This window comes from Saccostrea echinata, unplaced genomic scaffold (assembly GCF_033153115.1).
Source record: "Saccostrea echinata isolate AGI-Se365-2 ecotype Australia unplaced genomic scaffold, CSIRO_AGI_Sech_v1 ptg000057l, whole genome shotgun sequence".
Classification (NCBI taxonomy): Eukaryota; Metazoa; Mollusca; class Bivalvia; order Ostreida; family Ostreidae; genus Saccostrea; species Saccostrea echinata.
In genome coordinates this window covers 2,555,943-2,573,107 of record NW_026889806.1, presented here as the reverse complement: position 1 = coordinate 2,573,107, position 17,165 = coordinate 2,555,943, and the positions used below count along the sequence as shown (strand labels likewise).

General features: G+C 33.6%; 1 protein-coding gene across 1 annotated transcript in view; it reads left to right on the top strand.

Moving 5' to 3' along the window:
* Positions 1 to 2,416: 2,416 nt before the first annotated feature.
* Positions 2,417 to 17,165, top strand: part of LOC133174370 (transforming growth factor beta receptor type 3-like) — a 35,751-nt gene continuing 21,002 nt past the window's right edge. The window contains exons 1-3 of the mRNA XM_061309486.1: positions 2,417 to 2,687; positions 3,041 to 3,194; positions 12,825 to 13,046. Coding sequence (XP_061165470.1) covers positions 3,131 to 3,194; positions 12,825 to 13,046 — 286 coding nt within the window. The 5' untranslated portion in view covers positions 2,417 to 2,687; positions 3,041 to 3,130. The remainder of the gene's footprint in view (positions 2,688 to 3,040; positions 3,195 to 12,824; positions 13,047 to 17,165) is intronic.

Genomic DNA, 17,165 nt, shown 5'->3' with positions numbered 1-17,165 from the left:
ATACAAAGATTTTGAACCTTGCATTTATTCGCGATATGAAAGATTTATATATACAAACACTTGGACATCAACGTTTAGCGTTGAATGACGCTAATTAATGTGACGTTACAATCTGTGCGCGACGCCTCGACTCTGAGTGTACCTGGCGTACGGACGAACAAACTATACGGATGTACGGACTGATACCCCCATCACTACTACATTTTCCGCCTTTCAATGGGGGGGGGGGGGGGTTAATAAAATAAAACAACAACCAAACAAAGTGCCACACCAGAAATGAAAAAAAAATAACTATGTATTGGTATGTGTGTGTGCGGGGGGGGGGGGGGGGGTGTCGGTTTTGCCTGGTATCAGTATGATCTTGCTGTACTAACAGATCGTGTATGACGTCACCAACTTGTTGGACGCGCAGTTTAGGGAAACAGAGGAGTGGATCAAACAATTTCATAATTTGTTAATGTTTACAAGAATGTTAAAACTATCATGGCCTTTCATCTAAGGGGAAGAAGGACCTTGAGCTGAAAAAATACTTGTCATTCAATTTTTTTTATATTTTGTATAGTTCTAATTAAGTATGTCCCACATATCTTAAAGCAGAAATATCATTAGGTTTCTGACCTTATTTTCGAGATATTGATTGACAAATACTATGTCCTACAGTATCTAAGTGGAGTTTTAATTTTCCATGTTTCCGGGCTCATTACTCTGTCCTCATTGGGATTTTTTAAGCATTTATAAAAAAATATGTAAGTGGACATGTATCTTTTAAAATATTTCAGAGTATGAATAGGGTTTAAAATTCGAAAAAGCAAGTTTCTTCTATCACTCTGCATCTGGATAGGGAAAATTACGTACTTTTTAAGACAACTTAAACAACATAAAACGTAATTTACAAAAAATTTTATCATTCAATATTTTTAAATTTACGTTGAAATGCAAGTCCTTCGTATTATTGATTAACTGTAAAAATTTCGAATGGTGAAGCTGACCTCAATATTGCACAGGACATCGTGAAAAAAGGCACAAGCATGACAAAACCGTGTCATGTTTACATTTCTCGAGTACGGGAAAAACCAACTATGACGTCACGCGTAAGCTAAATAAGCGAAATAAGATATACCTACATAAGATTTCCGTCATCAGCAATGCAAAAATAATTTTTGTGTTTCCCATTTCTCAAATATTTCATCACATACTGATTATGAGCTGTTTTTACATAATAATACCGCCCCTGTATTCACCGAGTATGATCTTGCTGTACTAACAGATCGTGTATGACGTCACCAACTTGTTGGACGCGCAGTTTAGGGAAACAGAGGAGTGGATCAAACAATTTCATAATTTGTTAATGTTTACAAGAATGTTAAAACTTTTTATTTTTTATATATATGATGGTAATCAAAGTAAAAAAAAATTGTCAAATATTAATACAAGAACTGATGGTTTACACGGTTTGCACTTATATAAACGGAGATTATGACGTAGTTAAACAGAGTCATGTGACCATGTGTCCTTCATCCCCTTAAGCCATTTTCCCTCATATATAGTGACTAATCCTATCAACTTCCGCTAGGATCTGTACGTGATTCGTGGGGGAGATGGGTGTTCCATTTTAAGGTTGCTTTACTATGATTATAATTCTTTTTAAAAAGAAATAGTGACACAGTATATTATAGTCTAAAAAGGTGGCTTGAATGCAGGGGGTAGTAGGAAACGGCGTCCTGTGTACAGACTGCGTCAGACTGACGGATTTGTACTCTAAGACAACCCATACACAATGATACACGAAAGTAACAGTGCATATGCGAGAAAATAAACACTTTAAGATTAACCTTTAATAATATCTTATATATTTCAAAGCTAAGAAATAGTTTACTTATTTTTAATATTTAGTAATATTTTTCATCTTCATTGGGCAATTTGAGAACTGTCCATGATATATAAAAAAAATACTGTAATTATCTGTCAGTCTTTCTTTCCTCAGTAGACATTTATTTTGTTTGTCTCCAAGATTAAATAAATGTTTCATCATTGTTTTTTAACAGAACTTATTTTAAAATAAAATTATCTTTAAAATTTATAAAACTGTACTTGACCCTAGATTTATTTATGGAATAAACACATTTTCTTTATATAAAAGAAATCTTTTTCTTAATCTTTAAAAAAAATGTCCTATCAGTGTTTAATACAATATAAAGTTTTTCGTATTTGACATTTAACTTGCTTAAAATCTTACAATGTGTACATTTTTTGTCAATATTTTTTCATTCATAAAATTTGCATTCAACAACTGAAACGTTTACTATAGTTGTAGCAGTACTCATGGGTATCAAGCTTTTCCAATACACAGATTTAGTCCAACATGAGTGGATAGCGTGCGCGCACTTGCTGTGACGTAGCAATCCATATACGGAATTGTGTCAATTACGGCGTAGAGTTTTTTGTGGGAAAAGGTCGATACTTTACGAGATACAAACAAGGGTGAAAAATAGTGATATTTTGTGTTAAACGATTTTTATTTACTACAGCAATCTATCTGACTGTTTTAAAGAGTGTCCTTTTCCTTAGACATGGGAATTTGGATGTGATTGATGAAATCAACTGTATATTGACCCAATTCTCTATCTGATGTGAAGATAAGATTCTAAACGGTTGAAACGTATATAGAAATTTGATTAATTTTTAATGTAAGTATTCATTGCTTAATTTATTTGCTGTCTGTGTAATTTATGTTTTAATTTGTGACAGTCGGTGGTAACTGAGGAAACATTATTGACTTCTCTTTTGTAATTTGGTCGGCCATTTTCAGCAAAAGCGTGACCTGGCTTTGGCCTTATAAACAGTGTTATCTGCTAATAACAGAGACATTATTAACCGTTAACAGTGTTATTTATTTCTAGAAATTAAATCTTTACATATTTTTTGTACAAATATCATAGGACTTTATATTCAAATAAACTGGTAAACACAGGCTTTAGGGAATTCCTGTTGGCAGTGTATTTGTTTACATGTTTGATCTATCGCCATTTTTTCTTTGTAGATATAATCTAGGTCATCTAAGGGGAGAACGCGGTTCTGGCAGCTAAATGTGTTATTGGACTAGCGGAGGGGCACATGCCGTAACCTAATAATGTGGCCCCCAGCAGTTCCGCTAGTGACCATGGGTCTTTCCCTTTTTCTACTGACGGGGAATGGTAAGTGAAAAGCTAGAGTGGGTGATGAAAGTTGGCCTTGAGGTCAGGTTGGCTCGAGCAAATTGGGGATTATACAATTTCTTGACCTAAAATCTCCCGAAGGTTAATCCCTGTCAGTGTGTTAGAAAATCTGATAAAGATTGGAATTTCAAATTCAAAGCAAAGTAAATTTTCTTGTATATAAAATGTGAAGATGTATGTACTTTTTGTGCAATAATCCATGAAACAGATTTGGGGTTTTCTTTTTATTAATCACTGTTAATTGCAGGTTGAATATGTTTTTAGCATTTATTACAAGGCTGTTCAATATTTTCATCATTGCAATTAAGATACACATGAAATTCATGTATTGGAAAGTACTTTTCCAAGATTTTCACTGCACAAAATTATGCTTACATGTATTAATAAATTCATATACCCCCCCCCCCCCCCCCAAAAAAAAAAAACAAAACAAAAAACAAAACAAAAAAACTTTATCTCAAATAGAAGTAGTTTTTAATAATTGATAAATTTTACAAAAGTTCTACTGTATTATTAATAATTCTGAATTCAACTTGACGACAAAAGAGACATGACATATAGTCAACTACCTTCACATGTACACAGATAATTCTTTTTATTTTAGGGATTAAAATAATCTTTTTAACAATCTGCATGTTTGATGTGAACTTTATGTATTTTACCTAAGTTTTACTAACATTTTATGCAAGGAACATATATATTATTCCAATGCATGATAAATTGTTAAAAAAGTAAAACATAAAGCTCCTTAGCTATGCTAAGTATTTAATAAGAATACATTGATGCAGAGTTTCCAAAAGTTTGTAAGATATTTTTGTTGAAAGAAGGAGTTGTGGAGTTCATTTTTTACATGCAAAAGGAAGATGACTTTAATTGGCATTGCCAATTTCACAGCAAGGTTGCAGTATAATGACCTTCTAAGCATTCATTAGAAGTACTTACAAAGACTGAGGTAGTTTAGTTGACTGCCCTGTAATAAGAGTCTTAATGTAATCAATAAGATGTCATTTAAGTAAGGGCATTTTATAGCCTGGCCATTGACAGGTGAAGTTAGGGGTGAGAGGTATTCCTAGCTGTTGTGTACAAGCTAAGAAAGTGTTTATACAGGCTAACAACCGTCGCATGGCCAGGCCATGCAGTACGATGTTTATTACTTGACTAAAGGGGATGGTGTTGGAGTTAATTTTGTCATTGATTTTGATATCAAGGCAGTCCTTTTTTTTGTTTTGTGTTTTTTTTTTATCTGTGGCTTCAAGGACATTGGACACATTGAAGGAAAATACAGTCTGTGTTTGTAAGAAAAAAAAACAGATACCTTCATTTCCTTTCAATAATACATCTTTTCAGCAATGTAACTTGCAGGTATTAATTTTCTATGCAGAAAGATTTTACATTAATATTTACTATAACTCATTTTAATATATTTGTAAACTTTTGACATCAGTAATCCATCTGTTGTTTACATCTCTCATGTTACCAGTACTTACCTGGTCGATAGTAAGTTATCAGCCATTATCTGCAGTACTCTTGTAGCAGCGGGCAATTTCTTAAATGGCGACTGACATTAAATTCATAGATGAAGTGTTTAAACCTCTGAAACAAAAATAAATATGGATCATGAGATTTTATTTATTGCGACAAGAGGATTACATTTTCTTGTTATTTTGAATATTTTCTGATATTATTGAATATATTGACAAGAATTTCATTTTCATGATGAAAATTCTTGATTAATAAGAATAGATAAAGAGTAATTAACCTGCTTCTAATTTATAGCTCACCTGAGCCAAAGACATGATCTTTACTGGTTGAAGATTGTCCAGCTACTGTCTTTCTGTCATTTGTCATTTATTAACTTTTCTCATTTTCCTCTCCAGAATCACTGCACAAATTTTGCACTCACTACAAAGCATTCTTGAGGAAAGGGGATTCAAATTTAATCAAATAATGGACCACATTCTCTTTCAAGGTCAGATAATTAAAGATAATTGTGAAAATATGATGGGATTATTTAAAAATCCCCCTCAAGAACTGCTAGGCCAGAAAAATTAAAACTTGATATGAATTACCAAATTCAATTCAGATTCATACTTGCTCCAATCATTGCCCCCTCCTCCCCCAGTGTTAGGGTGTAGACATGAAACAAAATGATGCCATAGTTTACCTTAGAAATGCATAGTTAAAAATTCTTAAAAAGCTTCCTCTGAAGAACATCATTGCAACAAAAAGTCAAATTAACGTGCAGTTACCCCTATGTAGAGTAGATTCAAGCTGGCTTAGGGTGGGGGCTCAGTTGATCAGTTTTACTTGAGGTAAAACAAGAAAAATCTTGCAAATAGTTTACACAGAATAAAAAGTAGCAATAAAGCAATTAGAAGAGGTTTCACTACATGTCTGTATTCATTTGCCATAAAAGTCCAGTGTGTTTCAGATGAGCATGAGGGCCCATGGGCCTCTTGTACTGTGACATTCTTCGTTTTTGTTGTTCCGCAATGACATAAGCACTGGTAGTACAAAGTCTGGAATGTTTATGGTAAATATTGTCCGTGGTCTGTTTGTTTAATATATGCTTGTCAACTCCAACATTAATTTTTGTATGATGATTGAAGAGAGTGACAGAAGGTTTTATCAGGTATTGCTAGAAATGAAAAGTCAATTTCTTTGTTCATGTGAAAGTTGTAGTCACCCTCTCCTCTCTAGTATCCCTTTCTTATGAAAAATATTTTGATGCAAGGTAAAATGGTATGACTTGTTACACAGACATTCTCTGGTTAAAAAAATGGGGTATGTCTTTTTACCACAAGGAACCACAAGGATACCACAAGGAATCACAAGGAACCACAAGGAACCCCAGGGATACCACAAGGTACCCCAGGGACACCATATACAACCTTAATTATTCTAAATATGGTTTATATGCACTTGTAAATTAGAAAAAAAATGTTTTTGAAAGACAAATTAACACTTTTAAATTAATTGTCTTAAATATAGAGGAGTTACCCAAGTTAAAAATTTATAGGTAATATTAATTAATTAAACAATTAAGCTCAATTATGCATGTTTAGTTTTGAAGAACTTTAATATTTTATATGGTGTAAATAAATAATCATGTTTTAACTATGATTTGTGTATTTCAATATACAAAACCAAAGGGCACTCACATAAAACCAAATAATACTCTTAAGGTACCACAAGAAAATCCCAGTGTGCCCTAGGACACCCAATTCAACATTAATAAATGTACATGTAAATATGGTTTATATTTGCACTTGTAAATGACACAGTAACTGTTTACTGTATATACTTCAATACACAAATCAAAAGGATACTCGCTTAAGAACCAAAGGATAGCCTTAAGTTACCACAAGGACATCCCAGGGTAACCCGAAAATTATCCCAAAATACCTCAAGGACACCCAGTTGGACCTTTATAAATCTAAAAATGGTTTTATGCTTTTGTAAATAACATAGTAACTGTTTATTGCATATTTTAATACACAAAAAAGGATACCAAGGAAACCCTAGGTATCTGAAGAATACCCTTAAGTATCCCAATAATGAGCCATATCACTGACATCCAATTCAGCTTTAATAAACGTAAATATGGTTTATGTGCATTTTTTAATTACATCATTATCTGTTTATTGTTTATTTCAATACAAAAAACATTTTTTTTAGGATTCAAAGGACCCCAAGGGTACACCAATGACACCTCATTCAAAGTTAATAAATCTATAAATATGGTTCATACATGTATGCATTTGTAATGCATTTGTAAGTTAGATACATGTAAGTCTTTGTTTACAAAAAAACATCATCTTAAATTTATAACACACTCATTTTTTTTTTATTTTGTAATTAAAGGCACTTCATTGTTCGGAAATTGTAAACCATTTATGGGTATAGTTTTTCATACTTTCTATACTTGAATGAGGATGCAAGTTTTTTTCCCCAATATAGTTGCACTTCTGACATAAATAATTTATTTTATGTGTTAAATACCAGGGGCAGAAGGGGTTTTAAAAGAAATAATTTGAAAATGGCACCGTATGCATTTTCTCAACACAATTGTAAGCACTTTCAAAAGAAGATTTTCAAAAAATGATGCTTTTTCACTATATTACCAATAGATCCTCACCCTACACCAGAACCCCTAGCTTACCCACAGGCCATAAAGTTTCACAATTTTGTAAGAGGCACCCTTGCTCATATATGCATCTCACCATGCAATTATTTGTAACATGTTTGGCTAATTTAATATCCTAGAGTAAAGAATATTTTGAAAGAAATAATGCTTTTTCACCAGATTACCCTAAAACCTGACCCCTGGGCCACAAATTTTACAATTGATAGAGAGCTCAATTAATGCTTATTACATTCATGTCAACAGTTTGACTATTGGATTTCCAAGAGTAAAGAAGAAGATTTTAACAATTGCATATACAATGTATTTTGATGGTTTTAGTCCCATCCTTCAAGCCCAGAAGGGGAGAGGGGTCAAGGACCATGAAATTCAAAATTCATGTTTCCCTTTACCTATAAAAACTGGTTAACTTTACCCATAAAACTGGTTAAAATTGGTTCAGTGGTTCAAAAGAAGCTGAAAATTTAAACATTTTATGACCAATGAACAACAAACATAAACAAATCACAACTGGTAGGTCACCTGAATGACTCAGGTGACCTAAAAAAATTATATTTACAATAAACAGTTTACTTTGTAATTAACAAATGAACATAAATCATATTTAGATTTATTAAGGTTGAATGGAATGTCATTTATTAATCTAAGTGGTTCTTTGTGTTTGTTTGTTGGGATTTCATCATGATCCTAAATGTCCCTTGGGGTTCTTTTATTCTTTATGTTTTGTATTATACAAATATACAATAAACAGTTATAATTCATAATTAACAAGTGCATTTTAACCATGAAAAGATTTTTTAAAAGTTGAATTGAGTGTCATTTGGATTTTCTTTCAGGTACCTTGGCTTATCCTAGTGGTACAGGGGTTATCATTAGGATTCTTCTTGGATATCAACTTTTGGTTTGTGTATTGACTACTGCAATACACAATTAACCATTAACTTTTTGTACATCATAAAAAGATACAATAATTTAACTGTTCCTCTGAACTATAAATGCATAATTTAGCTTAAATAAGTATATTTACTTTTAAATTTTTAACTTCGGTAACTCCTCTATATTTAAGACAATTAATTTAAAAGTGTTAATTTGTCTTTCAAAAACATATTTTTTTTAATTTACAAGTGCATATAAACCATATTTAGAATAATTAAGGTTGTATATGGTGTCCCTGGGGTACCTTGTGGTATCCCTGGAGTTCCTTGTGGTTCCTTGTGGTATCCTTGTGGTTCCTTGTGGTACCTTGTGGTAAAAAGACGCACCCAAAAAAATGTACTGGTACACAATTGTACTTTAAGTTTTGAATAAGCCACCACCAAAGGCTATCACAAATATATTTTGTTATTTCACTTTTATATTAAGTGAAGAGGAAAGAAGAAATCTCCCACTTATGCTGCTTTTGTGATTGAAAAAAAGTACATCTTTTGACATGTTGTTGGCCTTTTCTGCATCACCTGGACAGAGTAATAGGCCCGACCTCTTGACCTTTGTTTTGATTATCCCTGAATGAATACATACACATACTTGGAAGTTATAAGCATGTAACCATGACCCCTCTGTACTTTACAATTAAGGGTACATATTGTACGATAAATCCTGTGACTGTCATAGATGATAATTTTTCTTGGAAAGTGAGAGACAAACCGGGGGGAGGGGGGGGGGGGGGATATGGCATTGGGTGTAGCATTTGATTGGAAAGAAGATTGACCCAGAAGCAGCAACTAAGACAGGTTTCATTCTGGTTTAAGAGCAAAAGCCTTGATGGGATGGTAGTGGAAATATCTTTATAAAGAGTCTCTTAGTTCTTGTAGGTATGCGTATCATTAAAAGTAAACGTATTTCAACCAAATATTGATTTCAACAATATAGCTTGAACTTTTTTAGTTTCACATTTACAAAGTACACTACATAGGTGTAGAGATGACTCAATACGATGGTAAAAAAAAAACTATCTGTGGCAATTAAGTCTCTCCGATTTTGATTTGAACCGAATGTTTCATGATGCATCATGCGTAGCTTTAATTACAAGCTGTATACGTCTTTGTATTGGGGTGAAGCTGAGAGGTGTGGGCTTTATCTTCAAACTGGAGATATTATGTTCTGCAAAACCCTTGTTTATTTCTCAACCTTACCACATCAAAGAGCCATTTCCTCAAGGTCAAGGCTAAGTAGTGTGTTGAACATGGTTATACTTCCACCTCCTAAGGGTTTATTTACATCAGGAACACGTATCTTTTGGGGGGAAAAAAAAAAAGAAAAGAGCTGGCAGAGTTGGAAAAAATAGCAGGAATTTATAGTAGCGGAGTGTGGATGAGAATAATTAGGGTTTAATGCATGCATATTCTTTGGTGCTAGAAAGAGCATAGTTATTGGCCAATAAATAAAACAGAGAGTCATTAATTGGAAATTTGGCAACCACCACGTATTGGGCATAACAGTAACACACAAATAGCTCAGGTTAATTTGATTTTTTTCCCTCCCATCTTAAAGATTATAGATAAAAAATGACTTGCCAGAGATTATGAGGCCATCAGAGTGCTCTTTTTTTTTGGTGAAATAAACTTACTTGACCAATGGGTTATTTTTATGCACATATTAAAGAGGTCTTTAAGATGTTCACTTGCATTCATTCAGAGAAGATATTTGATTACAAGGAAACCAAGGGAATTTCTTAGGTTAAAGATACTACAGAGACCCAGATTACATTGAATTATTGAATGGTTTAGAAGGATTGTTGCAACTTTATTTTATTTCGTGCTGAAGTTCATAGAAAGTCAATATACAAAACTAGTCATAGAAATGCCCCAGGGTGATTAAAATTTTAGTAGATATGCAGTACTGCAGTGATATTGATTATTTTTAAAGATGGAGATAATATCATAATATTTTTCCCCAAATGTATGCAGTGATGCATGCAATGTCGTCACAGTGCACATTATTCTGTCATTTATTTTTGTTGACGTTTATGAAATAGCTAAGCATCTGAAGTTTGATAATCATATCAAATTTTCTTCTTTACTTAAAGTTTGTACTTTTGAGTGGTTCTCTGGCCTTTTTTTTTTGTTTCTTGTTTGAAAGATGCATGAATATTAATATAAAAATATGGGAGGAAAAATAAGATTTAATCACCTCAAATGTTTAACTTGCATTTTTTTTCTTTTCAGTATATTTCTGACATAAAGTTTTCACATTTTCAGTTTGACTTTTTTATGATCACTAGACTTTATTCCATTAAGTTTGTCATTAAATGTCTGGGGGTGAAGAATTTATTGAATTATTTTCCTTTTTCAAGTCCTTTCTGAGGGATGATAATTTAAGAAGTAAGATCATGTTTACAACCACCAAAAAAAGCTCCTTTATTCCCCCTTCCCATTTTTTCTCATGAAAGTTTCCACTTTTGCAAATTCATAGTCACTTGAAACAATATGCAGAATTTCAAGAATCATAGTTATAGGTCAAACTTCAATTTGAAAAAAAAATAATATATTTGAAGTGGTAACAGTTTTATAGAAGAAAGAGCACTTTCTCTTCCTTTGAGAAAGCTATGTTAGAGAAAAACTGTATGCACATAAATCACCGATATTTAAAGACTAGTATAGCTATCATAATGGTGCCTAGTTGCATCTATTATCATTAATGCAATATGCATGTTTATTATAGTCAGTAAAAAAGTAATTGATGAGTGAGAAGGAACCAGTACTTTGATATTATGCTAGGCACATTCTGGTATTCTCAAAGTTTTCACGCTAGTTTTCAGTATTTTTTTTTTTTTCTTGTTGAAATTATACATGTGCATAAAGTAATCATTAAATCATGATTTGTTAACTTTTGTTTTACTAACTTGAAGCAGATTTCTTCAATCAAATTCTTAAAGATTAACAATGTTGTTAAAAGTGCCCCACAGAGCTTTTAATTACTTTGATCTTGTGAGAAGTTATAGTTTGGGATTTCAAGAGGTACAAACACATAAAGCTCACTCATGCATTTGTGAAGTCTAGCAACAATTTAATGTAATTAATAAATAAATTTGTCAAATAAATAGCTAGTATGTCTGACAAAGCTTCAGAAGTTTGAAAACTTGATGAATTTGTATGTATATGCGAGTCTTGTTCATTGGTTAATAAAAAAAGTAATTTGTATAATGTAACAGACTTCAGTAATATGAACTCTCTCAATTTTATACAGCACACTATAGCAAAAAATGCAATTTACTTGAAAACTTTAAAATGTTCTGCTTAAAACACAGACAATTTTAGATCATACATTATTGATTTTCTTTTAATTGGCCTAAATAGAAGGTGGTGATTTTTTTTATTATCTTAATCCATTACGTGAATTTTCAGATAGCATAACATGGCTATAAAAAATTGCCCCAGATGATTCAAACAGATTGTTTAATATTTACCATTCCAGACAAAGAATTCTTGTGACCAGACTCTGTTCATAATCACCTTTTCATTAAATGAATAACTGAAACAAAAGCCCCTGCTAATCTTTTACCAAAACAAACATCTAAGTAAACATAAAACTGGTGTAAAGATTCTGCATCCTAATTTATAAGACATGAAACATATGGCAGATTTCTTCTGGGTTATTGTATACCAATTTCAAGGTCAAAGGTCAAGTGATGGTTAAATTGGATTGCATTATTGAAAAAAATATCATCTTAATATTCTTATTTATTGCTATAATTTACTGATATGCCAAGGTTAGGGTGAACTTCCAGTGTTGGTTGCAATTGAATTTCTGTAGCAGTTTACCTGAGCCAATCATTAGATCATTCCATAGAGATGAACGTCTTTTATTAGCAGAGGTCTAGGTCAGTGCCAACAACAGGGTCAGGGATCTAGGTCAGTGCCAATATCAAGATCAGAGGTCTAGGTCAGTGCCAACAACAATGTCAGGGATCTAGGTCATTGCCAATATCAAGGTCAGAGGTTTAGATTGGTTCAATATCAAGGTCAGAGGTATGGGTCATTGCCAATGATAATATTCAAAACACATCTTTGTGATCGTTCTATGCAATCTCTATGTGTGAATTAAGTTGATGATCCACACAGGTCATCAGCAACAGAGATAAACAATCACTAGGTCAAAGGGCAAGGTCAAGGCTAACCTTAATTATAGTTTTAATTACTTATCCTCATTTAACTGTTGTATTGTAATTGGTTGTATTAAAAACATTTGCTCTTCCTATGTGAAATTGAAGATCATGCTTTGGAAATGTTAGAGCTGTTGTCACAGCTATATAAAGTGTTGACAAAGATAGACAGAAGGACAGACAGAAAAGAGATAGATCTTATTTCTATAACCTATGGTCCAAAAACAACCACTTTATGCAGAAAGGCCTACAGTTTAAATCTGTTGTATTAATGTAAGATGATCAATAGTAATTGTTCCAAAGTGAGACCAAAAATTGTCTTTTTGCCAGTGTTGAATAAACATAATTTTTCTTTAATTTTCAGGCCTTGCAGGGTCACAACCATGTAAAATTGCATTTCCAATGAATACTCAGTACATCTCAGCTTATTATGACACTGTCATTCAAGGGAAGGGGTGTACTAGCAGTGCTACAACTAACAGCTCAGCGGAGGTTCACGCCATCAACCTCCTTAATGCTGGCCCAGTGTTCAGAAATGACATGGCTGAAGTGCACTTGTTGATCAAATCTCGGATAGAGGAGAAAGGTTAGTATTGCACATTTCACTCTCATTTAAGTCATGTCTTCATACATGTATGTATAGTTCCCTTCCTTTTACAGGCTGCCAGAAATGGCCAGAATGAATTACAAAGTATACAAAATTGTGTCAAGCACTAAAAGAATTTACACAAAATCTGTTTTTGTCAAAAGTAATTTATAATAATTTTCATTTCACATTATTGTTCTGCGTTGTTTGCTGCTTGTGTTAATTCTTTGATTTAGTGTTAACATCTCCAGAAATTATTACGAATACACGAGAACTTTGTATCTCAAACATCGATATCTCCAATACCCTGAATATGCTAAAGTGAGATGAAGGTCACAACTGGTTTTTATGTATATGTCAAACCTTCAGATATCTTGGAAGTTTTTTCTCCACTTCAATTGAGTTCAAAATAACAATGTTAGACTCTTTGATAATATTTTTGTTGACAATTTTGCCTTTAATATTTTGCTGAACATTTGTACAATACCTTTGTCAGTGAGATACAAAATTTGATTAGGGGGCAACACGACCTTAAGCTGTAAAGCAATGGATTCTAACATCTGTGTAGATATTACGTCTTACCCTACATTTCTTAATTAAAGTCAGGTACTATCAACAGTAAATCACAAATCACAACTGATCCTCATTGTAAAAAACCCAAACTCTAAGCTATAATCTGTTGAGGGAATTAATTCCCTCAATACTAAAGTTGTAAGTTAATCCTGTGATAGGCTTAATAAAAATAGAAATGTCAATATGTATGTTAATCCTCTTAAAACAAATGGAAAGTTGACTACGTCATTCTGTGCAGGAAACCATTTATCCTAATATTTTACTGGTACATATACCATTTAAGTCATTGCTGATAGGAGAGCAATGCAAAATACATGTACTCATGTTATAAATTAAAACACAGCCATCAGTTTGGAAGTGTGTTATGGAGGAAGAAGACATGTGACTTAAATCTTTTGCCAATACTTGAAGGACAAATCAATACTTTGATCATAATGAGTAACTTAACACTTCATCCCTAAAGAAAATATTTCAAAAATATCTAAAACTGTCCAAAAAAGGGTCTGTATGTATCAAAACTATTATTGCTTGAAAATATAGCCTGGTAGGGAACCAAGTGAGGATATAAATTCAGGATGGTGTACCAAGTGAAGATACAAACTCAGGGTGGGGTACCAAGTGAAGATACAAACTCAGGGTGGGATACCAAGTGAAGATACAAACTCAGGGTAGGGTATCAAGTGAGGATACAAATTCGGGGTGGGGTATCAAATGAGGATACAAACTCAGGGTGGGGTATCAAGTGAGGATACAAACTCGGGGGGGGGGGGGGGGGGTTACCAAGTTAGGATACAAACTCCGGGTGGGGTATCAAGTGAGGATACAAACTCAGGGTGGGGTATCAAGTGAGGATACAAACTCAGGATGGGGTACCAAGTGAGGATACAAACTCAGGGTGGGGTACCAAGTAAGGATACAAACTCAGGGTGGGGTACCAAGTGAGGATACAATCTCAGGGTGGTATCAAGTGAGGATACAAACTCAGGGTGGGGTATCAAGTGAGGATACAAACTCGGGGGGGGGGGGGGGGTTACCAAGTTAGGATACAAACTCAGGGTGGGGTACCAAGTGAGGATACAATCTCAGGGTGGTATCAAGTGAGGATACAAACTCAGGGTGGGGTATCAAGTGAGGATACAAACTCAGGGTGGGGTATCAAGTGAGAATACAAACTCAGGGTGGGGTTCCAAGTGAGGATACAAACTCAGGGTGGGGTTCCAAGTGAGGATACAAACTCAGGGTGGGGTACCAAGTGAGGATACAATCTCAGGGTGGTATCAAGTGAGGATACAAACTCAGGGTGAGGTATCAAGTGAGGATACAAACTCAGGGTGGGGAATCAAGTGAGAATACAAACTCAGGGTGGGGTTCCAAGTGAGGATACAAACTCGGGGTCGGGTACCAAGTAAGGATACAAACTCAAGGTGGGGTACCAAGTGAGGATATAAACTCAGGGTGGGGTACCAAGTGAGAATACAATCTCAGGGTGGGGTACCAAGTGAGGATACAAACTCAGGGTGGGGTATCAAGTGAGGATACAAACTCAGGGTGGGGTATCAATTGAGAATACAAACTCAGGATGGGGTTCCAAGTGAGGATACAAACTCAGGATGGGGTACCAAGTGAAGATAAAAAGTCAGGGTTTGGTACCAAATTAGGAGGGTTTGGTACTAATATTTCCAAAATATATAAAACTGCCCAAAATAGGGTCTGTGTATCAAAACTTTTATTGCTTTAAAATAAAACCTGGTAGGGAACCAAGTGAATATATAAACTCAGGGTGGGATACCAAGTGAGAGTACAAACTCAAAGTTTAGTACTAAGTCAGGATACAAACCTAGGTTGGACCCCACCCTCAGGATACAAACTCAGGGTGGGGTAACAAGTTAGAATACAAACTCAGGGTGGAGTACCAAGTAAGAATACAAACACAAGGTTGGGTGCCAACTGAGGATACAGACAAATTTTTACCAAGTGAGGATACAAACTTTTTTTTTTTGGGGGGGGTGTTACCAAGGGAGGGGTAACAAATGAGGATACAAATTTCAGATGGGGTACCAAGTGAGGAAATAACTTCAGGATGGGTACCAAAATATTGGAGGTAACAATGTCCTACTTCTTAGGAAGCGTACGTTCTGCAGAGTAGCTTGACATATGATTTGCCAAAAAAACAGGAAGAGTTCACCAGATGGTCTTATGATAGGAGTGAACTGTGGTAGTTTATTCCAGCCATGTTGGCAAAATATCAATCTATGTTTGAGGAGGTAAAGGTGTTAAGATAGGGTAATCAACGAGCAGGTAGTGTTGAGACCACAAGGGTAGCAGTACATTTACAGGTGGAGGTGGGGCAAGGCTAAAAGTTAACATCTGAAGCAATCAAGTATAAAAATGTTCATTTATTGCTTGTCATTATAAACAATTCAGTATTTAAATGTTTGTAAAAAAAAATTATATAAATTTGCCTATGTGTTTCTAAATGATCGCATTTTTTACTCTTATATATGAGGTCTTGGCAATATTATAAATATTATAATTTCTGTCAACTCATTATTTTACATATCCCTATCCCTATAATCATGATAATATACATGATACATATCTGTATCCCTATAACCATGTTAATATACATGATACATATCCCTATCTCTATAATCATGATAATATACATGATACATATCTGTATCCCTATAATCATGATAATATACATGATACATATCTGTATCCCTATAACCATGTTAATATACATGATACATATCCCTATCCCTATAATCATGATAATATACATGATACATATCTGTATCCCTATAATCATGATAATATACATGATACATATCCCTATAATTAGGGATGGGTATCGGCAAAAATTTCGTAACGTGATATATCACGATTTTTTCCCAAAAATATCACGATAAATTGTGATATTTTTACACGCATTTTTTACTACAATTTCAAATGAATTTCCATAATATTTCTTAAAAATATGCTATAAAAACATAACTTTACTTTTTAAATTTTCATTTATTTCATATAAAGCACGTTTTGATGCCATTGTTTAACTGTTTTCAACACTTTTTACACTTCCTCTTATTGTCATTCAATAGTTTGGGCAAATAAATGAATAATTTCCGGCATTTATAGTTATGTACCAAATACCGGTATTTTAGTCTCCGCATCACGATACGTATCACGCAATAAAAAAATCGCGATATACCGGTATACCGATAAAATCACGCATCCCTACCTATAATCATGATAATATACATGATACATATCATCATGATAATATACATGATACATATCATCATGATAATATACATGATAGTGATGATACATATCCCCATTATACAAATATTTTCATAGAAAATGCAATTATGAAAATTTCATGTTATCCTACTAAGGAATTTTCTCTCTTAGATTTTTTTCTCAACAAACTGTGAGAATATCTTTAAAAGGAAAACTGTCACATTTTTTTCATTTTGTTTCCATAGTAAAGTACTAAAGAATTTTAAGATAATACTGTATACAGGGAAATTTTCACCTCCGTTT